Source organism: Lycorma delicatula, chromosome 6, assembly GCF_047948215.1.
Source record: "Lycorma delicatula isolate Av1 chromosome 6, ASM4794821v1, whole genome shotgun sequence".
NCBI lineage: Eukaryota > Metazoa > Arthropoda > Insecta > Hemiptera > Fulgoridae > Lycorma > Lycorma delicatula.
Window position 1 is genome coordinate 125,786,067 of NC_134460.1, and position 18,350 is coordinate 125,804,416.

The 18,350-nt window shown below is 30.9% G+C and overlaps 1 protein-coding gene across 1 annotated transcript in view; it reads right to left on the minus strand.

The window, feature by feature from the left end:
* The window catches only part of LOC142326199 (uncharacterized), a 62,967-nt gene that overhangs the window by 33,335 nt on the left and 11,282 nt on the right, over positions 1-18,350 (minus strand). Inside the window, exons 2-5 of the mRNA XM_075368483.1 lie at positions 10,275-10,441; positions 8,994-9,229; positions 6,996-7,163; positions 1,632-1,723 (exon numbers count right to left, since the gene is read on the minus strand). Coding sequence (XP_075224598.1) covers positions 1,632-1,723; positions 6,996-7,163; positions 8,994-9,229; positions 10,275-10,441 — 663 coding nt within the window. The remainder of the gene's footprint in view (positions 1-1,631; positions 1,724-6,995; positions 7,164-8,993; positions 9,230-10,274; positions 10,442-18,350) is intronic.

Sequence of the window (18,350 nt, forward strand, 5' to 3'; positions counted from 1 at the left end):
GAGGGCGAAAAACACTTGTATATTATCATTGCCCAGAAAAGACATAATACAATATTACAAAAAAAAAATAAACACAAAAATTATTAAACAGTCAAATACAGAAGCACAACCTTAAGAAAAAAGGTATCCAATAGCATCATCATATTATTTCTTAGAATATCTTGGATGTTAGCTCCTAAATTACAACACAATCCACAAAAATGTGGTGTATTGTTAGTTAGCAGTCGCAGTAAACACAAATGGGTGCATTAGTCTGATTTATTAGATATCCATAAGTAATGTTTGGGTGCCCTATTCACAAATGGCAAATAACAACCTCCTCCGGATAGTTATTCCTGCCTAAGAGTTCCATGGAAGCACAGTATTCTTTGTGTTGGGAGTATTATTTACTGTAGCAGTCTAGCCACCTTGTCAATTTCCTTGAAGAGTGTGTTTAGCAAAATTAATAAAACCGTAGTAATAAATGTGATGAAAGATGATTGGTTACTTGCTTCTTTAGCAGCAAAATCTACACGCTCATTACCTGGGATTCCCACATGGCTAGGGATACAGCAGAAACTCACTTGTTGTGTTGTGATGATTCAAAAAAGCGAGTTTAAATAAGTGTGAGCAATTTTTCAAAACTTTTTTGAAATGATACCAATTTCAGAAATTCATCTATAATTCTCAACAACATGTAGATCTCCCCTCTTTGGAACAAGAGAGAGTCTTCCAAATATCAGGATAAACATCAAGACTTTAAGCTAAAATTAGACATCCAACACCAGCACAGGAGGCAAACATTTACAAAAATCCTTTAAGATAATAGAAGATATGACATCATGTCATAAATTTTTTATAACAAACAGAACATCACTTTCATGAATTGTAAGAATATCAATCAGATCACTGCAAATCTTTTATGTAAGATCTAGGACACTGTTGCTTTTCATATAGATTTAAAATACTGCAAGGACAGCTGAGAATTATGGGCAGCATCAGTCACTAATTTCTACTAGATCTTAAGTAGTCATTCCTGTCACATCAGAACCAAATGACCTTACAAATCTATAAATTCTGTTGAGTTATTTTCTGCTTCTCTGGCTCTTCAAATCCTACCAGAAGTATGAAACCCTTAGGGTCCTTGATACCAAAAGTCTATTGCAGTCACTTAGTATCCAGGTATACTTTATGTGTACCTGAAGTTCTGGTTTACCTTTGAGGGCTTTAATAAGCTGTTTTAAAAACCAAAAGGGATAATTTCTTGGTCAATCACCTTGAGGTATACTACCATCAACTAAGTGTTTAAAGAATTTGTAAAACTTTAAAATGTTTAAAGATTTTATGAAACTTAGTGGCAGCTAAGTTTATATTCAAAATACACCAACTACATATAGTCATACTTGATGAATCCAGAAATTCAGACAGCTTCAGTTTTCACATTTATAAGTTAGAGCCCTGTTCCAAAGTGCAATCTGTTTGACTAGGTACAATAATTAATAAATAATTTAATTAAGTTACACTAAAAATTATTCTGAAAATGGTGAAGATATCAAAAGGTTTGTCCTAATCAGTGAATTCACTTTAATTATTTTATTGGTGATTCTCACATATATTATAATTTAATATTTTAAAACATTAATAGGTATTACCTGTTTTCAGCTGTATTTTGTATTAAACTATTAGGTAAGCTTCTAGTAATATATGGATCAAATACTTTAATTGAAAATAAACCTTTTGACACCTGTAAAAAGAAGATGTTTTATTGCATTTATAACATATACTTACTTTGAATCAATATCTTGTACTTTTATTTTATTCAAAAAATTTTATTTGAGAAAAATGTTAAAATTTTTTGAGGTAATGTTTCCATTTTGACTGTGCATGTTCATATACTGACATCTAAATAAAAGTTGTGCAATTGAAATATATAAAATGTCCCTATTTTATAGAGGTTATTTTGTAGATGTTTCTACTAATTATTCTTAACACAGAGAACACTGTTTCCCCATATTTGTATAACATATTACAAGGGAAATCCATTAATTTGAAAATTACTACAATGGAAATAATTACCAAAATTCTTCAATTTTTTATCTGTCATACATTGAATTTTGTTTCCTCCTTAAAATTAATATATATTCATATACACATAAGCTAATAAAATAACTGCTTTTAAGAGACAACATTAATCTGATAACAATTTTCATTATCAATATTGTAATTCCAGTTTTAATTATTTTTATTTAGATTGATTTTTTTAAACATTAAATAAAAATAAAAATGAATAGCTGCAGAGCTATTATAAAAGTAATATCATTAATATTTTTTGTCAAAAGTTACTGAATTATCAATACCAGCCATAGCAGCAACACCAGCATTTATTTCATGGCACTCACCATGCCATGAAATAAATGTTTATTTTAAGAATTACTGCTTTTTAAAAAATAAATAAATCTATTAATTAAAATCATGTCAAATCACACAATGATTATTACACTGCATGCACTAGCATATTTCCTGTAAGTGAATGTAGATCTAAAAACTGCCCTACATTCAACAATCATTGTAAGTCATGGTATAAGTGAAAAACAAACTATTTAAATAAAAACCATCAATGGTTAAAATCTACATTAGAAAAAATCAACAGAGGTCTTTTCAAGTATAATATACAAAATACAACCTAGGCTAATCATCTCTATTACCGTAACACGTACACGAACACACACATGTGTATGTGAAAGAAAGTCTATATGAATGACTTATGGTAGCTACCAGTCAGGCATCATGCAACTGAAATCAGATAACATCTGAGAAGAAAATGGCAAGTCCAAAAATACTCAATTAGGGATAATTTGGGTAACAACATTATAATTGAATTCATAAAAACAAAGTTTGAATAATAAAACCCTAAGATATAATTTTTCTAATGAATTAGACTGATAAACAAAAAAAAATTTAATGTTTCTCCAAGTTTGATACCATTTCTTGAATTGCTCTTTTGCATATATTACTGTTCTGTAAGCACAATTTGAATTCAAAAATATTTAGGGAAAATATAGTTAAAACCTGTAAAATTTATAATTTTGCATGGCCATACCTTTGTTAGAATGGTTTTGCTGATGCTTTTCTTTTATAAATACCCTCAGGCATTGCGAATTAATGTTCAACAATAATCAGCTACATGCTAGTATTCCATTTCCTTTTATAATGATGGCTTTCCATCACCGAAATGTCTTGGTGGAAACATTCACCATTCGTCACTTACATCTCTTCGAGGTTGTCCGCGAAAAAATCCAGATATGAGTGGAGGAAATGTATTTTCAAAGACATATTACAAGCCAGAGCTCTGTATGAAGTAAGAAGTTAATTAACAATGTTGTAGTAATTGTTGGAGTTTTATTTGCTGAGAAAAGTTTTGCAAACATCTTTAAATGAACCCAAGCTGTACTTTCTACATTATTTAACATGGAGTTAAATATATCATCTTTGACCAACTTTCTTATTTCAGGACCAACAAATATTTCTTCTTCAATTTTTCCTTCGCTTACATTTGGAAATTTCTGCCTGATGAACAAAAATCTGGGAGTATCCTTCTTCATTGCTTTTACAAAAGTTTTCATTAGTTCTAGCTTGATATGGAGAGGGGGTAAAAATATTTTTTTGGGTTCAACTATGGGCTCATGAATAATATTTTTTCCATTTGGAGTTAAGTTGCCTCATTTTTTCCACTCTTTGGTAACATAATGTTTATCCCTAGCTCGGCTGTCCCATTTGCAAAGAAAACCCATGTACTTAGTACAACCTAACTGCATGCCTAACAAAATAGTTATAACTTTCAAATCACTACATATGTTCCATTTTTTTAAATAACTTATTTTTCCAAGAATGTCTTTCATCATATCGTATGTCTCTTTCAAATTAATATCACAAGCGATTGGTATCAAAGGACATTTGTTACTGATGTGTAGTAGAACCACTTTTAAACTATGGATGAATCTATGAAAAAGCACCAGTCCTCAGGTTTACAAACTTGTCCTAAGTGCAATATAAGCTCATCAATATTTGTGCAATAAACCAAATTATTTTTACAATAAAGTACAGAGAAAGTTCTTTTTGTCGGCTTCAAAAGCCTGAAATTTTTGTTTTTTTTGAAGTAAATTCCCACCTTGAAGTCTTGATCCTAACAGTTCAGCTTGATTTTTTTGATAAATTTAAATCCCTAACCAAGTCATTTAATTCACCTTGTGATATAAGATTTGGTTTATTAGAAGATAATTCAAAATCAAAATCATTGTTGTCTTCTTCAATACTGCCTGATTCTTCATCACTGCTTTTGAAACATACATCACAGTTAGCGCTCAGGAACTGGAATAATTTCACTGTGAGGTACAGGCCTGATTTCAGATTGCAATGAAGGATATTTTACAGTATTTTAAAATTTTTTAGAAATTCCAGACACACTTGTACAAAAGTAACAATCGGTTATATGATCCTTTGGTTCACGCCAAACCATAGATACATACGTCATAATATGTGACTATGATATGATTTAATTATTTATCTAGTATTGTTTATTTATAGCTTACAAATTATAATAACTTAGTTAAACAATAAAAAGTGAGCTAACAAAATACAATATGGGAGCTTTAAATGCTATCATATTAAATTGAAAAATGAAAAAATCCTTTCATTAAAATTACAATTTTTCAAAAATGGTGGGTGATAGAAAGATTCTGAGTTCATATTCGTTTTCAGCATAAAAAACAGATTAAAATCATGTATCGCATGTTAGGAAACAAAAATTATGTTTATCAGGGTTATTATTTTTTATTATTGTATAACGGTTTTTTAGTAGTTTTTTTATTACTATTTAGAGTTTATAATAAGATAAAAACACAATGAATAATTTTTACAGTGATTTTTTTTTAATTCTGGCTGATAATGTAATATATGCAAGATCTTCAAATTAACATCCTAAGTGATAAACTGTAAGAAATGTGCATCATAATTTACATTTATACCATGGAAAGAAATGTAAATAAATTTGCATTTATTCCACGGAAATATCGCAAAGATAAAATTTTAGTTTGTTAGTAATGTAATAAACTATGTCTAATGGAAGTAGAACACAATTACATGAACTGTTAGAAAGTAAGGATAAATTGAAATTATTAAGGTACAATTTAATATAAAGATAAATTATGAGAATTTTTCAAGAATTATTTTTCATTTAAAAGATAAAATTAATTCACTGGAAAGCAAAATTGATTTGCAGCTAGAACTTCTAACTTAAAATTAGCAGTACTGGTGATAAGTATTTAAAAAATATAAATAAATAATAAAAACAACAATAAAAACTTAGCATGACTGTGAAAAGAGCCGAAACTTTAGAAAAATTATGTACGAGTTCATGTTAACATAACTCTAATAGAATAATTTTAACCAATTTTTAGAATTTTTCCAACTACAGAAGATTAAAATATAATGTTCAATGTAAATTACAGCATGGCAAAAGCAATAAAAAAGCTCTATAAAATAATACAACAGAAAAGTGAAGATAGGATTACTTTCATACAGCTAAGACAGATTTGTAGCTCATTTGACCAATGAAGATGTAGCTGTTACTGTTCATTCCATTCTGATGTACTAGCTCAAAAGGCGTTACAGAGTGCAGAAAATTTGCATGAAATTTTAGTGGTAATAAAAATTAAAGTGATTATAAATATATATAACGCTCATGAAAGTTTTTGTAGTAGATGCCTCATTGTTATGATCTTAATGAATCTTACTGGATGAACAAACAGGGTGAAGGGTAAATTTAACAATTACTAATCTATGTCTTAACATGGAGGTAATTAGGAATAACTTTTTTTTTCATTTTGAAAGTAAAAATTTCACCAAACGTAGTTTAAATTTAACAGTAAACTTAATTTAGGCATCATAAAAGGGGTTTTGTTCACAAGATTAAAATTACTAATGTTGAAATCATGTCTTTTAGTTATGAAAGTAGTTGAGACCAACATTGACTTAAATAAAATAATTGGCAATGAATATGGGAAACACACTAGGTAATATATGGGAAACACTGGGTAATTACTGTTACCCAGTCTAGCAATGATCAGAAGATTAATTCCATTGAATATGGGAAACAGTTCAGACTACTGTTACTCAGTCTAGCAATGAAGAGAAGATTAATCCATTTTAAATAGAATGTATCAAAATATTCTAAATGGTAGAAATAAGTTAAATGAATCAGATGTAATATTTTTCCTAAAAACAAACAAAAGCAAATTAGTTTTAACTGGTATGCTGATAGATATTGATGTAGTTACAGCCTAAAATATTAAAATTATTGTTGTGATTCAGTAGAATTAATATTAAATTTGATGTGATTTAGCTATTTTCATTAAGAATAGTCTAATAGAGGCTGATCAATATGTATTAGAAGTTAGAAAATACTGCAGAGGTTGTAGCCTTTCTTGTTAAGTGGGAAAAATCTTGATATTCATTTAATTTTAATTAAAAAGTTGGAATACACAAAACACATAACCGAGATTGTAGGATGTAATAATTATGTTGAGGTTAAAAAATTAGCATAGAATAAGAAAGATGGAATCATCAAACTAGTCAAATGACTCTGACAAAAAAAAATAAATGCACTGTGTGTTTATTCATATTCATTTATATATATATATATATATATATATATATATATATAAAATTGTTAACAATCTTACAGTATAAAAAATAATTTTTAACCTTTCCTACTGTTGATCGTGAATCTACAAACTCATAATTTCAGTTTTAGAAATGAAAAACAATTTAGAAGTGAGTAAATTTATATTTATTCAGCCTATAATGAAAATATATATTACTGCTGAAATGAACTAACTGATAGAGTTTGTAAATTTCTACCCTCTATTAGACTACCTCTCATGGTCAAAAAGTCCATATGTAAAGGCAGGTCCAATAAAACTTGGGTTTATAAATATAAAATCTTACAAATAATTTACCTGTATTCTGTTATTGTAATTATCTTTTTCAGCATATAAATTATTATTTAAATTTTCTAAAATTTCCCTATCATCTTTAGATAATCCAAGACCATTTAAATTTCCTTCCAACTGATACCTTTCAACTACTCTATGTTCCTCTTCTGAAAGCTGTTTTATATCGCATTCCTAGAAATAATTACAGATGATAAAATAATTAAAAGTGTTAAAATATTATAAACTAAAATTTAATCACAAAGGAAATTTCAAAATTTTATTTTATTTTTATAAACAAAAGGAATTTATGTTTACTAGAAATTCAACGATGTAGTTAACAATTACAATAAATTTTTATATTAAAATTATCAAGCAAAGAATTAACTAAAAATAGTCTTTGTTAAAAATTCTCTGCTGTCGTAACATATTTGCTGCTAATAGCTAAATGTCTTCAGTCATCAAAAATTATTTTAATTGCCTTATGATTCATACTTCACAACAGACATTCACAACTCTCTAACCATTAACAATTTTTTTTTATAATAATAAAAGTCCTAGACTTAACTACATAACTGTTGATATTTACATAAAGGTTCTTGTATACTTTGAAGATCATAATAAAATAATCATCTAGGGCTTCATTACAGTACAAATACAATCTCTATCACTACTGTATATATTTAATTATAAATTGTGAATAACTTACAAAATTCAATATTTTTTTAAAGTTTTAACTATAAAAAGTAACCAAAATACTTACTTCACAAAATAAGTTTATTATTTTTTAAGCAAATCATACAGACTTTCAAAAAGTAAAGAAATAGTAAAAAAAAAAACCAACAGTAAATGTGTATCACTACAACTGAAATGTAAAATATAATTACAAGGGACAGCTGAAATGTAATGCACACTGGAACTTAACATGAAATCAAAATGTTCCATAAAGCAGCAGATGCTGCAATCTTGTAGTTTCATTCCCCTACAACTAACATTCCAAAACTCACTGAATCATGCTCTCTCATTTCTATTTGTTGCCACTGTTATGGAGTCGAATACGTCTGTTACGTCAATGCATCTAAAACAACATGCAGTAATTTAATTTTAATCCCTGAAAACATTAACGCTAGTGACACTCATTATCATCTAAAAGTCATTATGGTGATGAAACTTTGTTGATCAAAGTACTATGAGTAGCAGGACAGTAAAACTAAGTACATTGGAGGCTGGTAAAGTGAATATTGATGATTGACCTCACAATGGTCAACCAGTTTAATGACTGATGAAAAGTACCAAAATGAACTGGATGGATTGATTCAAAATGACCTTTGCATCACACAACACATCACCATCCAGATAAATTAACAGAAAGAACAAGTAGGACACATTACTGCGCAACTGGGTGCCACCCTTGTATTCTTGGTGGATGCTGTGCAAACATTTTCAATATTGTGATACGGATAAAACGCGCATGGATCAATTGTGACCCAGAATAAAAATAGGAAACCATGAAACACCAACACTGTGGCACACCACAATAAAAAAATTCAGAATACAATCTTCTGAAAAAAATTCTCCCAACAATTTTCTGGAAATCCAAATACATATATGTGATTACCTGGAACTGGGTCAAAAGTAAATTATGTGCAATACACAGATTAAAACACTGAAGGAGACATCTGTTTAGTGTTCAACAATCTACAGAGTTGATAATGCAGAATTATCAACACCTTCCTAATTAAAAAAAAAAAATTAATTTTTTTTTCTGTGGCAAATCCAAGATAGCGAACAAACCTTACAAGCACATCACAAACACAAAACCACAAGACAGTAATTTTGAAAAACTGTAGATTCAGACTTGTTTCTACCTCCTAGTATCCCTCAATTTTGGTATAAGAAGCAGTTTCCATACTTCAAACTGACAAGTCATACAAACTGGCTAGTCTAAATGACAGATAATTCCTATTAAATATAAAACAATTATTTTAGATTATGACAAAAATATATGATGTAAAGGAAAATTACCTTACTAGCTTTATATATAGGTTGACTGTTAAACCTAGAATACTGTGCTCTGTGTGCTCTAGAATGCAAACTTAAATAACGATTACCATGTAATTTATCATTATCAGCAAAAAATATTGTTTTAACAATACCCCACGTTGTTTCTAATGAAATGCAAGGTCTTTGTAAAGGTAGTACAACTTTGTTTATAAAACTATTATTATACTCTTCTTTTTCTCCTTCAGCCTCTTCATTTTCTGAAAATTTAAAAGAAAAGATGTTAAAAATAACAATTACAAAGAATTTCTATAATTAGTAATTTAAAAAAATTACAACCATATTTATTTACAAAAACTAATCATCAGCTACTTTCTGCTTAAAATTGTTAAATATATTATTATTATTTTCCCTTTTCCTCATGTTAAGCATATTCATAGAGATATCTGCTTTGTCAAAATGCATAAATGTATGCTTTATGAAAATGTATGTTGTAAAAAAAAAAATAATTTAGAAAGGTATGCTGACCATCCAGTACTAGTAAATATTCTGCTACCATACATTACATCTGTGGCAGGTGACAGAACTCTTGTTTATCTGTACCATAAAAATTTGGATATTTAACTTAAATATAAGTAATATTTTTCCAATAAATCATCACATTCAAACTTTGCTTATTCATTGACCATATTTTTAATGTTTTTTTTTTTTTTTAAACATGATTTATTATTTAAGGAAACTTGATTTCCTTGAAAGCAAGAGATTTAAATGTACTATTATTTATTTCTAATATTTTTATGTTATATGCAAATGAAAATCTGTATTATCTCTTATCTGCATAATTAGATTTCTATTTATAATTATGTTTATAAATCTGTAAATATACCTGAGATGATTTTTTTAAATTTCTGGTAAACTTTACTATCCAATAATTTTACAATTTTTCTCTCTCACTTTTGTAAAAAAAATTATAATGTATGCAATTTTGTAAAGATACATGTAAAGCTGAGTTATACACAAGTTACCATTTAGAGTTCCTTTTCTGAGAGTAATGATATTCAATAACAGTCACCTCCAATGGTAAACAGAGAAAAAACTGCTTGTGTAGATGAAAATCAACTACAATTTTTAGGGCTTAGCATGTGTCATTTAATAGCACATTCAGCTCAGAGACAAAAGAAAGCACTTCATTCCTTATTTTCCCTAGTAGGCCTGATATATGATTTTTTTTTATTCTTAAAAATAAACATACATGTCATGATATAATTATAATATTCTCATTCTAATATATATAAATAACCCTACCTGTCTTTTCTAATCGATTCGAAATATTGATTACTTCATATTCAAAATCCAACAAATTTTTTCCAAGTGTGTTAATACATTTTTCGGATGTTATATCAGAAAAATCCGGTATACCATCCTTCAATAGAGGGCTGTATCCAGAACCATTTGGTGCAATCTCAGGTAACCTAATATAAAATAAGATAGCATTTTTATGAATAAAGTGTGTTGTAAACAACAAATTTTGTTTTATAATAACAATAAATAGTATAAATATCTTTCTTTAACACTTGGTTCAGTGATTCTATATCTAAAAAAATCCCTATACTTTAGTTTAATCATTCATTTTTGCTTTTGAGTAATATTTAAGTAAAACTAACGTCACAAATGCAATAATTACCATAATTATTTATTACCAGAATTAACCATTTAAGTTACCAAACTATAAATTCAACTTTTCCCAGAACCCAAAAGAAAAGGGATTGCATTTTATCATTTTTTTCTGAGGAAGATTAAACAAAGTTCTTAAAAATACCTTGGTTAAGTTGCTAAGAATGCTGTATTAAGCACGTGTATTAGTTACTTAACATATTCCTCACGCCCTGAAACCTCTGTATATTTTTCTGTATTTAAAATGTATATTCAAATTCATAAGATAAATAATGTAATTCTGCATACACATACTGTTACTATTTCATACAATGCAATCAATGCATTGATTGCCAAGTTACTATTTGTTACATGGCTATGGGTATTATAATCAGATTTGTTTGGTTGAATTCATAAAAAATTTAAGAGACATAATATGCAGATGATTCTAAACTGCACTGCAATCTCTCAAGAGATGATTCTATAGTTAAAAATAAGAAAACAAGTTCAAATAAACATAGGTCAGAAAATGATTCATTAGTTTCAGCTCACAAAACATTTAGCCCTGCTTTCTGCTCCCTCTGTCAAATTAAATCGTATTAAAATTCTTGGAGTACACAAAACAAGGGGTAAATTTAGTGCTTCCTTATGGTTTATGATCTGACAAATTGAATAAACATGGTCCCAGTTCTCTATCTCAATTAGTTTTTAAGAAACATAAGGGAAAACACCAACAGGTTTTGTTGGAAAATACATTTTGCGTTTGGAATAAAATAAAAACAAAAAAAATTATCTTTTACCGATAAACATATAAAAATTTCTACTTAACATTGTAGAGCAGGTATGTGAAATGCAGCCGGCTGCTGGGAACTGTTCTGCGGTTCATCAAGATTGATAACCAATACATTTATTTAACGTTTAACAACACTGGAGTTTTAATTAAAATTATAAGTAAAAATTCCTTAATGAAACAAAAAACTGTTAATAAAAAAATAGTATTGCAAAATACTGATTGTAAATGCCAGTAACTATGTATGATGAATAAACTAACTACATGAATGCAAGAAGGCAACTGAATTCTTGAATGTATTGCATTATCCTCCCTTCTGTACTAGCATTGCCCACACCACTTGATGTGCCACTCCCAATCGATCTTATGTGCATCTGTGTTTTTATGCTTTCTTAACTTAGAACTATACCTTGTGCATGACAATGAGTCACAAAATGCCTGTTTTCATCTGGTTTAAAAAAGCAATGTTCTTTGTTTAGTGTTTAACTGACAATTTATTAAAACAATGCACAAGCCCTCCACATATATGAACTGAAAACGAACAATTGAAGAAGAGTATTTTTCAAGAAAACTGGCAATTACAGTTCTTTTTGATATGTAAAAACTCCACTGCAGTTTGTAAAAGAGTATAATACTAAAAGACACTATGATATAATTCATAAAAAAAATTATGACAAATATGTAGCGAAGCTTCGTGAAGAAAAATTGTCAGAATTAAGGTTTATACTTCAAAAACAACAAAGCATATTTGTCAAACCTATTGAAGATAATACAGCTGCTGTAAAAACGAGCTATTTGACTTCCCATTTAATTGCAACCAAGTTGAAACCATTTACTGAAGGGGAATTTATTAGCAAATGCATGATTCAGGCAGTGGAAGTACTGTGCCCAGAACAATTAAAAAATTTCAAAAATGTAAGCTTAACAAGAAATACCATTGCCAGCAGAATTGATGATATAGCTAAAAATTTACATAATCACCTAAAATCAATAAGTCTAACATTTTAAACTTATTCCACTGGAATTAACAAAAGACTGACGTACAGGATAAAACTCAGCTAACTGTTTTTATTCACGGATGTGATGCAAACTTGAAACTAAGTGAAGAGCTTCAGGAGGTTACCCCAATGCACGATATAACTACTGGGGTTGATATTTTTAACGCAATGATGGATGTTCTGAATAAATATAATTTATCATTACAAAAACTAGTTTCTCTTGCAACTAATGGTGTTCCTGCTGTGATTGGTGTTATTACACAAGTAAAAGAAAAATGCACAGAACAAGGTAATAATTCTCTTCAACACTTTCATTGTACTATTCATCAAAAAGCATTATCCTCCAAATTTCTAAACATCAGGCATGTTTTAAAAAATGTTACTGTAAAAAATGAAATTGTAAATTATATTGACGCATGTGGACCTAGTCACCATCAATTTAGTAAATTTCTACAGGATATAGAAGTGACTTCACCGACCTACCTTATCACACAGAAATTTTACGGCTTTCTAGACATAAAGTTTTACAGCGATTCTTTCAATTGTTGAAGGAAATTATAATTTTCTTAGAACCCAAAAATTATGAATGTGAAATATTAAAGGACAATCAATGGATAAAAGATCTGGCTTTTGCCAATGACATTACAAATCACCTTAGTCAACTTAATCTCAATCTACAAGGCAAACAGCATGTGGTTACTACCTTATTTGACAATATCAACATTTTCAAACAGAAATTATTACTCTGGCAAAAACAAATTTAAAAAGAAAATTTATCTCCCTTTGAATTATGCCAGTCAATATAACAAAAATCACCGCAATTGAAGTTTTCAGAATAGGCCAACGAAATTAAATCATTAGAAAATGAATTTGAAAGAAGATTTTTGGACTTCAAGAAATGTGAAAATCAATTTCAATTACTTACTTCTCCTTTGTCCATTGATGTTGAAACATTTACAAATTTTGTTGATGAAAATTTAAACTGGAGCTAATCGAAATTCAGAATGTGTATTCCACATTTCTATAATTATTTATCACCGGAGCAATTTCCCAATGTGTTATTAGCAATTAAACGTATTTTATCTGTGTTTGGAAGCACATATTTGTGCAAACAACTATATTTCACTTTAAGAAATAATAAAACTGGAGAAAGATCAAGATTAATAGACAAGCATGTGTCTACAGCTTGACAATATTAAGTACAGCTCAACAAATTCAACCAAATTTTGAAGGTCTGGTTAATGAAAAACGTTGCCATTCTTAAAAAAATTCCTATTATTTATTTAATGTTAAATTGGAAAAAAATAGGAATACATATTCCTACATTAATACATTTTAATATGTTTATATTCTGTGTATTATTATTTTGTATATACTGATTTGTTTATAAAAAAGCTATGCTTCATCTTCATTTCTTTTTTTTTTTCTTTTTTTTTTTTTTTTGTGTTGCGGTCTGCAATTTAATATATCATACTTAATAAGGCCCTCAGTAACTAACGAGTTTGACATGCCTGTTGTAGAGAATTTAATTCTGAGAAATTTGATGTAAACAACATCTATTAAAATTAAACACAAATTTGAGAAGTTCAACTATATAAACCAAACACATAAATTGGATCAGAAAAGTGAAATGATTTTAAACAGAACAATTTACACATAAATGATAAAAATAAATTCGAAAAACATCCTACTAACACATACTAAAAATTGTTATTTCTTCACAGGTAGCAGTAATAGCTGATCAACAATTAAGTTTAGTGTCTAGCATTTGAATAATCATTTCAGTAGTATTTGTGCTGTTATTGTTTGGTCAGTCATTCACAATGGGTGATCCATAAATTTGTTTTCATTTGGAGAGTTGACAGACATGTTGTTAATTTATGGTAAAGTAAATAAAAACAGATTAGCTACTGGGCGTGAATACCAGGAAAATTACCCAGATCGAAGAGTACCGTATCGCAAAACATATGAGGCTTTGGAGAGGTGAGTTTGAGAAATAGGTATGCTTAAACAACGATTTGATGCTGGTTGTGAAATGTCAGCACTGAAGAAACAATACTGAATGCAGTATTTCCCACCTCAAACACCTGAAGCACACAGCTTTCATGTTTCAAATCAAGTGTGTGGTGAACGTTACAGGAACAATTATACCCATTCACACAATATGTGTACAAACGTTATTACCACCTGATTTTGATAAACAGATGAAATTCTGTCAATAGTTAATTAGAAAATATGAACATCATCATCCCAATTTCCTATGTTCCTAATTACTGATGAATCCTGTTTTAAGAAATAGTACTGTGATCGAATTAGTTACGCTTGGAGAGAAAAAAATCCCCATGAGATTGAATAAAACATTTCCAACAAACTTCTTTGCTTAATGTATGGTATGTTCTTCTAAGTGATATTCTCACGGGCCCTTTTTTCTTACTGCCAAAGGTCAATGGAACGGTACTTGCATCTTTTGCAAATAAATTTATTGAACTCTTGGAAGATATTCCACATGCAGATAGACTGTAGATGTGGTTTTTCAATGATGGCACACTTGCTGACTACTGTCATGATGAATAATTTAAATAATACATTTAGTAAGCAATGGACTGATCAAAATGGACCAGAAAAATGACCACCTCGACCTCCTGATAGCAGGACTTTCTCCTTTTGGGTTAGTTGAAGTCATAAGTCTATTCCACTTATATTGGCACCTAAGAAGAATTGATACTTTGAATAATAGAAGCTGGAGCTACTATTATGAATAATAATGATGCTATTAGAAGTGCCCGGCTAGCATGGATTTGCCGAGCTGAACTATGCATTTAACAGAATGTCGGCTACATTGAGCAACTGCTTTCAAGAGATGTTTGCAACTTTATCAAGTATCCATTTTTATCGCCAAATGGCTTCCACAGCTCGTGGCAATTTAAAACCTTATGGCAGCCCTGAAAAAGGCTGTTTGTGCATTTTGTGTGGTAGTTCTGAGAAGGGCTGTTGGGTCCAGAAGCTGGTCTCTGGCAATGTCGGCTTGGCTATGGCAGGGGAGTTGTAGCTCATCCACTGGAATCAGACTGAGCTTCCTCTCAGTGGCAGTTGGGTCCCCACTACAGCGCAACAGTGGTGGCTCCCAGAGCCCCACGGTGTAGTATCGGCGTAGGTCGTCCGCCGGCACGGCCGAGGCGGATTTCCCCGAGCGATTACACGCTGGGCCGACTCCTGCTGCTGGATCTGCTGTCCAGGGCGATTGAAGCCCGGCGAGCTGGGAGGTCCCACGTTAAACCGGCTAGGGAACGTCTTCCATCTCCTTCTTCTTCTTCAGTTTCTTCTCCAGGCAGTGGTCTACGACGAATTGAAAATTCGCTCTGGTGTTTACTCTTTTTATTATAGCAGTGGGGCCGCAGCGCCGCTGTTTCTGGAGAGCTGCGCGGTCAGATACTAGATGGGAGTGACGCCGACATCTGAGCTGCTAGCCTTGCGTTCACCGTTATGAAGCTCGGCATGTATGTGGCAACAATATTTAATAATTTTTAGAAAAAACCATAAAGTATGAGATTTTTATATTTTTAAATATATTTTTTATTCATTTTTATCTGTTATTGATAAGTTTTCTATTTGTTTTAATTTATATTGTTATTCAAACATTGATGAAAATTGTTCTGTTTAAAATAGTTTCACTTTTCCGATCCAGTTTGTGTGTTCTGTTTCCAAAAATGTTTAACTTCTCAAATTTGCTTAATTTTAATAGAGGTTCTATACATCAATTTTCTCAGAAATTAACTCTGTCAAAGTTAACTACAAAAAAATGTTATTTGTTTATTGGTAAATTAACAAAATTATTTTATTCCAAACGATAAAAAGTGTATTTTCCAACGAAACGTTTTCGTGTTTTACCCTGTTTTTCTTAAAGCCTAGATGAGATATAGGACTGGGACCACTTTTATTCAATCTCTTAGATCAAAAACCATAAGGAAGCACCAAATTTACACCTCGATTTGTACCCCAGGAATTTTGGTACAGTTTAACTTCATAGAGAGAGCAAAACGCAGGGCTAAATGTTTCGCGAGCCGAAACTCGCAAACGAATGGTTTTCTGACCTATGTTTATTAAATCCTTTTTCTTATTTTTGGCTACAGAATTATCTCCCAAGAGATTGGCGAGCTATTTGGAAATCACCTTATACACAGTAATGAACGTTTATTAATAATTTAATGTTCTATTTATTCATTATTTTATATAATAGGAAGTCTAAAAAGTAGCGAGCTTTTTGCGCACAAAAGCATAGCGTAGCGTCCCCCAAATCTCAGGCTATATGATCGCAGTGGGTCAGGCCGAATGTCAAATTAAGCCTGAGAAAATTCGTTAACCTCGATTCAATCTGTTGCCCTAAAAAAATTACAAACTGGTAATGTCTGAGAAACTTTAAAAATCTTTGGGAAATTTAGGTTAAAAGTAAAATAATAAAGTCGAAAACTTAGATAGTTTTGCGAAATGGTAATGTTTGAAAAATTTGTTTAATTAATTTTTACAAACTTTTACCTTATAAATAGGTAAAAGTACAGAAATAAAGTCAACAAGCGATGACAGTATTGCGAATTTGAGCCGATTTAAAAATCATTAAACCACATCATTCCTTGAACCAGAAAAATTTACGAACATGTAATGTTTGAAAATCAAAAAAAAATAATTTAAAGGAACTCTACGCATTTAAATTAGTAGAGAAACAAAAGTTGGCCCGGGAATCATTAATATTTTTGTGAATTTCCCTCGAGAAATCATTTTTCAGGCCTTAAAAGTTTTGAATTCGTGGCCCTGAAAGATTTCTCTGTAGACGCTCAGCGGCCGCCTTTTTGTCGCGCTGCGATATGTTTGTATCTCCCCTCTAGTATTAGGAAATGATGTTTCTTTTCTTGTTTCAAGTCTGTTGCAGGTGCTGCAGACTGGTTACAGTCACACGGCCGAGAGGGCACCTTTTTCGGCCTCGCGGTTCCCCAAACCCTTTCTAGATGCACATGTGTCTAGAAGAAATGAAATCTTTTTTTTTCTTCAAATTTCCTTCTTACTGAATGGAATAAGGCGATCTTCGCCTCCACTCGCGAACATTGTTGAATCGATTTTTAAGATCCCAACATCCTCTTTTCCAACCCAAGAAGGCGAAGAAGACCGCCAACGGACAGCGACGAATGAGGAAGAAAATGTCCAGCAGTTACCCGACGGAAGGGAGAAGAGGTCTGCACTTCCCCCGTGTCGCCCTTTTTAGGACCACGGGACAATTTAAGGTTTACGGTTTGTAAATTATTTACACACAGTTTCACGGAAAGGCAAGCTAAAGAGGAAAAATGAAGATTGACCCACTACTACGAACTGAACCCGGCCCGACCTGAATCCAGCCGAAATGCGGCGACGAAGACAGTCCGAGTGAAGAAATGTTTCACAGACCATCCTCCTTTGCCAAAATCTTACAATTATGTCACTTCCAGCACATACGATTCCCTCCAGCGAGGGGCCTGCAATGCACCCTCCAAACACTAGGGCTCCCAAAAGGCACATTCCTGCTAGGTCGGAAGGCGTTAACACCGAAAGGACCTCAAAGAGGGACTAAAGGGGAATCACGCCGCAAGAAACACATACACGACTAGTCTTCCAAGGTCAGCCCCGGTCACGACAATAAATAATTCCGTCCGTAAATAAAATAAATTAAATATAACTACTATTAAATAATTACCCGCCCGATAAAAGAAAGACACTGCATCAAGGAATTTTTTTCCAGGTTCTGCGATTACTTATCGCTATTAAAGATCTACAGAGACGGGATTATGGGTTGCTGAAAAAGTGGCAGAAAGTCATCGAAAAAATGCTGCATATGTGGTCTCACAACAATAAATGTTCCAATAACAATAAATGTACTTTCAATTTTGGCTTTCGAAGCCTCAATATTCTTTAGAC